Source organism: Montipora foliosa, chromosome 7 (assembly GCF_036669935.1).
Source record: "Montipora foliosa isolate CH-2021 chromosome 7, ASM3666993v2, whole genome shotgun sequence".
Lineage (NCBI taxonomy): Eukaryota > Metazoa > Cnidaria > Anthozoa > Scleractinia > Acroporidae > Montipora > Montipora foliosa.
In genome coordinates, this window is record NC_090875.1 from 32,292,110 (window position 1) to 32,297,109 (window position 5,000).

At 39.6% G+C, this 5,000-nt stretch overlaps 2 protein-coding genes across 2 annotated transcripts in view; one reads left to right on the forward strand and one right to left on the reverse strand.

Annotated features, from left to right (window-relative positions):
• The window catches only part of LOC138011824 (E3 ubiquitin-protein ligase TRIM71-like), a 3,140-nt gene extending 1,090 nt beyond the window's left edge, over nucleotides 1-2,050 (forward strand). The window contains exon 1 of the mRNA XM_068859042.1: nucleotides 1-2,050. This exon is cut by the window's left edge and continues 1,090 nt beyond it. Within this exon, the coding sequence (XP_068715143.1) occupies nucleotides 1-1,202 (1,202 nt within the window). The 3' untranslated portion in view covers nucleotides 1,203-2,050.
• LOC138011828 (28S rRNA (cytosine-C(5))-methyltransferase-like) overlaps nucleotides 1-5,000 on the reverse strand; it is a 58,905-nt gene that overhangs the window by 29,649 nt on the left and 24,256 nt on the right. The gene's annotated exons all lie outside the window — the stretch shown is intronic.

Below are 5,000 nucleotides of genomic sequence, written 5' to 3' on the forward strand. Positions count from 1 at the left end.
ATAACAAGATCCTGGAGACAATCAACAGCGAAGGCATTGGTCTTTTGAAATTTCCAACTGATGCAAAGGAATCAGTTGCCGAAGGTAAAGGACTTTGTGAAGGAACTGTTGGGCGTGAAGCTCAATTCAATTTAACGACAAGAAACGCGGCTGCCGAACAATGTTATAATAAGAATTACAATGTAATGGTAGACTTGAGAGACGAGCGAGGGCAGGAAGGCATAACTACATTTCTTGTTAATGACAACAAAGACGGGACCTACAAAATCAGTTATTGTCCTACATTTGAAGGTAAATTCAATTTGTCAGTTAAGGTAAACGGGCAACATATCCGCGGTAGCCCTTTCTGTGTTGTAATAATTAAATCTTTCAATGTCAAACCTGTTTTATCTTTTGGAAAACAAGGCTGGAATGATGGAATGTTTAATTATCCTTTGGGGGTAGCAGTAAATTCCAGGGATGAAATCGCAGTCACATCCGAGCACAAGGTGCAGATATTTGACTGCAAGGGCAATTTTCTGAGAGTCCTTGGTCGTCAGGGTAGCGACAAGAGACAGTTTCAAAACCCTAGAGGAATAGTTTTTGGTAAAGATAGGAATATTTACGTTGCAAACACCGGGAATCATCGAATCCAAATTTTTAACGAGGAGGGGCGGTACTTGAGTATGTTTGGTGGGGAAGGAAGCCTTGATAGCCAGCTCAAGTATCCTCGTGGTTTATCATTGGATTCCAATGGCAATATTATTGTTAGTGATGCTGGTAACAAATTCATTAAGTTCTTTTCCCCTGATGGAAAGTTTCTAACAAAGATAGGTGGACCCAGTTCTCTTAGTTATCCTGTTCATTGTGTTCAGTCTGGTGATTATCTCATTGTGTCAGACTGTGATGATCACAGTGTGAAAGTATTCACCCGGGAGGGGGACTATAAGTATCAGTTTGGCACAAGAGGAAAGAAGAATGGAGAGTTCATGAATCCCTTTTGTTTGTCAGTGACTAAATCAGGCCATGTTCTTGTCTGTGATCAGTGTAATCATAGAGTGCAAGTCTTTGAACTGAATGGTAAGTTTGTTGATAAGTTTGGAAAAGAGGGCAGCAACTTAGGAGAGTTTAAGTATCCAGTATCAGTAGCGCTCCTCAGTAATGGCCAAATTGTTGTGTCTGACAATGAGAATCATCGCATTCAAATATTTGATGAACCTTGAGCAGACACTTGCTAAAAGCCAAGTAACAATAATCTATCATCTAAAGGAAGTTTGATTTTCGGCTTTCATGAGTCCTTTTTACTATCTGATTTGCTTTTAATTTGTTGAACTGTTTGTGTATTTTTGAGGCGTTTCACTTATAATGAATACTCTACCGCTTTGTACCTGAGATTGATTTCTGTGAAAGGGAACAGAAGGTAGAACTGTTTCTTTTTTTTTTTTAATTGAAATTCGTCTTTTAGGAAACCTACTTGTAAGAAAGCATGAATTTTTAGCAGGAATGAATAGCCCACTTTCGATATATTAAAATTCAGTCCTGAACAAAACGGACCATCTCTTGGCCTGGGGAATAAACTCATACAAATTCTTATAATTATTCCCCAGAGCCTCGAGATGATGCCTTTTGTTTAGTATTAGTCTTTCATATTGCCCATTGAGTTCCGATGTAGTTATCATTAACCGAGCCATGACTGATTAAAGTGTTTGACTTTAAGGGAGTAGTTTTCTTTGAAGCTTTGATTTGATTAATATTCATTTATATTCAACATTATCGTAATAACCGCTTGCGTGACAGCAAATAATTGTAAATATAACGTTTGAGCTCTCAGTGTTTAAAAAAAAGCTGTTTGGTATATTTTAGTGTATATAAGCAAGTATGTACCCTTGTTACTTAATAATAGGTTTGATATCAAAAGAAATGTACTGTGGAATCATTCTGCAGAAGCAATATGGTAGCTTTAGTAAGTATATTATCTTTATCATGATATTCAAGTGCTGTGAACCTAGTGATTGAAAGGTAGAAGAAGTGGAAATAAAGGTCTCACGTGAATATGTTTGTATACTTTAGTGGTCTGTGTTTATTTCCCTGGGGCTTGGGGTGTAGGGTGGCTGTAGGTAGGGATAGTTTCTGGGGGGAGGTGACAGTAAATCTTCTTCTGCGAAATGTGGGTATTTTGGCTTTCTACAGAGCCTCTTTATAATAATCATTCGTAAGGTGCGCCTTTGCTGACACTCTAGTTCATCCGAAATGGATGCTGGCAGCCCGTTGCGAAAACTTAAGCAGCAAATGTTGACAGTCTCGACTCGAAGATTAGAGAGTCGCGAACTGAGAATAGAGTTTTCGATGGTAAGGGCGAAAACAAAATCGAGGTGAAACATAACTTCTTGAAAACAAAACAATGGTGTAGAGAAAAGGGCTTGACAAGCGGTCCCCTTTATTTGCACAACTGACAGACATATCGAAATCATGTTTTCTTGACTTCAGCGTTTATAACTGCTGAATTACCGGAATACTATTGATAAACCCTAACCCGGAAGCTGAAAAATTCTAGAAAACACATTTATAATGAGTCACGCATGCACACAATAAACTTTATTTGCACTCGAATTTAAAAGCAAATGCATGCTAATATCTCCGAGCTATAAATAAATACTTAAATCCCAAAATAAAAGGAAATTCTGCAATAATTACTAGATAGCTTAATAAAGATGAAAAATCAACGGCCACGAAAGGTGCAGCAGTCAGTATCAAAACTCACTTTAAAAATTGCAGACTTAAATTTACTTAATTCCTGGATTATTCTCATATGGTTTGCAAGAGAATTCCATATCTTACTATCGCAATACGACAAGGTATGAAGAGCTCAACTAGTGGTGTTTGCTCCAGGCGCTATAAACTAGTTGTCTCCCCGCAAATTATTGCTAGATTTCTGCGATGTGAATAACTTAAAAATAGTTCGGGAACCAGCCCATGTAAAGCCTTATATACAAGAATTCAAATATTATAAATTCTCCTATTAAAGAAAGTGGGATGATTTATGCGCTCCAACAAGTCATCATATGTACTAATATGACATCATTATAAAATAAAGCGCAATTAAGTTTTTCCAATTTGTTTGAATTACGCCTACCACAGTAATGCCATTCAATAGAACAATAGTCTAAGTGAGGCAAAAGATAAGCATTATACAATCCGATCTTAGCATCTGTGTCAATTAATTTCTTATGCCTTTGCAAGACCCGCATCTGGTTGCCAACCAGTTACGTGCAATATCAGCTTTTTGCTTATCAAAATTTAAATCCTTATCAAGAGTTACACCTAAAAGTTTTAAATCCTTAGCAAGACTAATATCGTCCCTGCTTATCCTAAAACAGGATGTGTTCATGCTCTATTCTTGGGTTTCACTCACGTGATCAACAGCCATGTTTTTCAACGAAAACAAAAGAAGACGTTAGCATAATAATTGCTTTCAATTCCCGAAGGATTGGATCGGGACATTAACATGGCCGCCATTTTATTGTTTGGGGACACCAACATGATGGCCGTGACTTTATGTGAAATCCAAGAATTCTCACCCAGGCCATCTCGTACAAACGCCCCAAATCCCTTCGGGATTCAAGGATAAAATTCCCACGCGCTCATAGTCTCCTGGGTGTTCGGTTTCACACAGCTTTTATATAAAGAGGCCTGTTTTGGCCTGGTTAATTCTCTTTTCGTTAAACGTTCGCAAGTCGATAGCTTGGCGTTTTTCTTTTTCCCGGTCATCGCTGTGCCATCTTCGAAGATTTTCTTCGTTTTCCATGACGGACCAAGTTCCTGTTGTTCCCGTGGGTGGGGCTGTTGCAGCGGCCGTTGACCGTCCAGCCGTCGCTGCCGTTCAGAACAACGCACAGAACGCTAACGGCAACGTGGTCCCTGCGCCCCAACCTGCAGCTCCGGAGCCCGAGGTTAGTGTTTCTCTTGTCGTTGTATTCGTTTAGCTTGGTTCTCGCTTCTGCGTTATTTGTATTAGTTTTCGCGTTTGTGCTACCAATTTAGCTTTCGCATCTGTGTACAGATTTACAATTCTCGCGTCTGTGTTACTACTTTCGCGTTTGTGTTACCACTTTAGTCGGCGCCTGTGTATCAATTCAGTTTTCACGTCTGTATACAACTTTAGTTTTCCGTCTGTGTGACAAGTTTGGGTTTCGCGTCTGTGTTACCGGTTTAGTTTTCGCGTCTGTGTGACAGGTGTGTGTGACATATTTAATTTTTCGCGTTTATGGTTGTGTTTTCACTAGGCCGATTAACTAGCTGAACATTCTTCCTAGGCTTTGTTTAGAAACCGACTTTTACTAGCTAAAAGTGACAACTGTTTTCACTGTGAAATTTAACCCGCAATCTAAGCCGCTAACGCAAAGGATTGAAATTGCAAAAGCGCGCCATAATAAAAAAATGAAAGGGGCCGTAGTGCTTGGAATGACTTCTCTTGTGATTATTTTCGCTGTATTTTCGACAAGTAGAAGGAGCCAATGAGGCTTATGTCCTTACAAATAAGGAAGATGCGACGAAATGTTTTAAATAATTCTGTCAAGCCAACAATGAAACAACATTCAGCGCCGTCTGTGTGACAAGTCTGTGACAAATTCAGTTTTCGCGTCTGTGTGACCCAAGTTTAGTTTTCGCGTCTCTGTTACAAGTTTAATCTTTTGAGTTTCTGTTACGAGTTTAGTTTTTTTGCGTCTTGTGTGACAAGTTTGGTCTTCGCGTCTGTGTGACAAGATTTTTCACCTGCGTGTGGAGCTTTCACTTTTTTCTCATTTTTTCCTTATCCCTTCGTAGGGTTATGAGGACCTTCGCTAAACAGTAGAGTCTTTGCAATCGGCCCTTAATGTTTCTAAAGTTATTCAGTCCTTGGAATCAGTTAGACTCCTCGTCTCTCGTCCTACCGCGCTTCTCGATCCTTTCGCCCTCCTTGCGGCCTTGGAACAACTGTCCGACCACGCTAGGGACGCGAACCACCCTTAACGCAAAGTTTG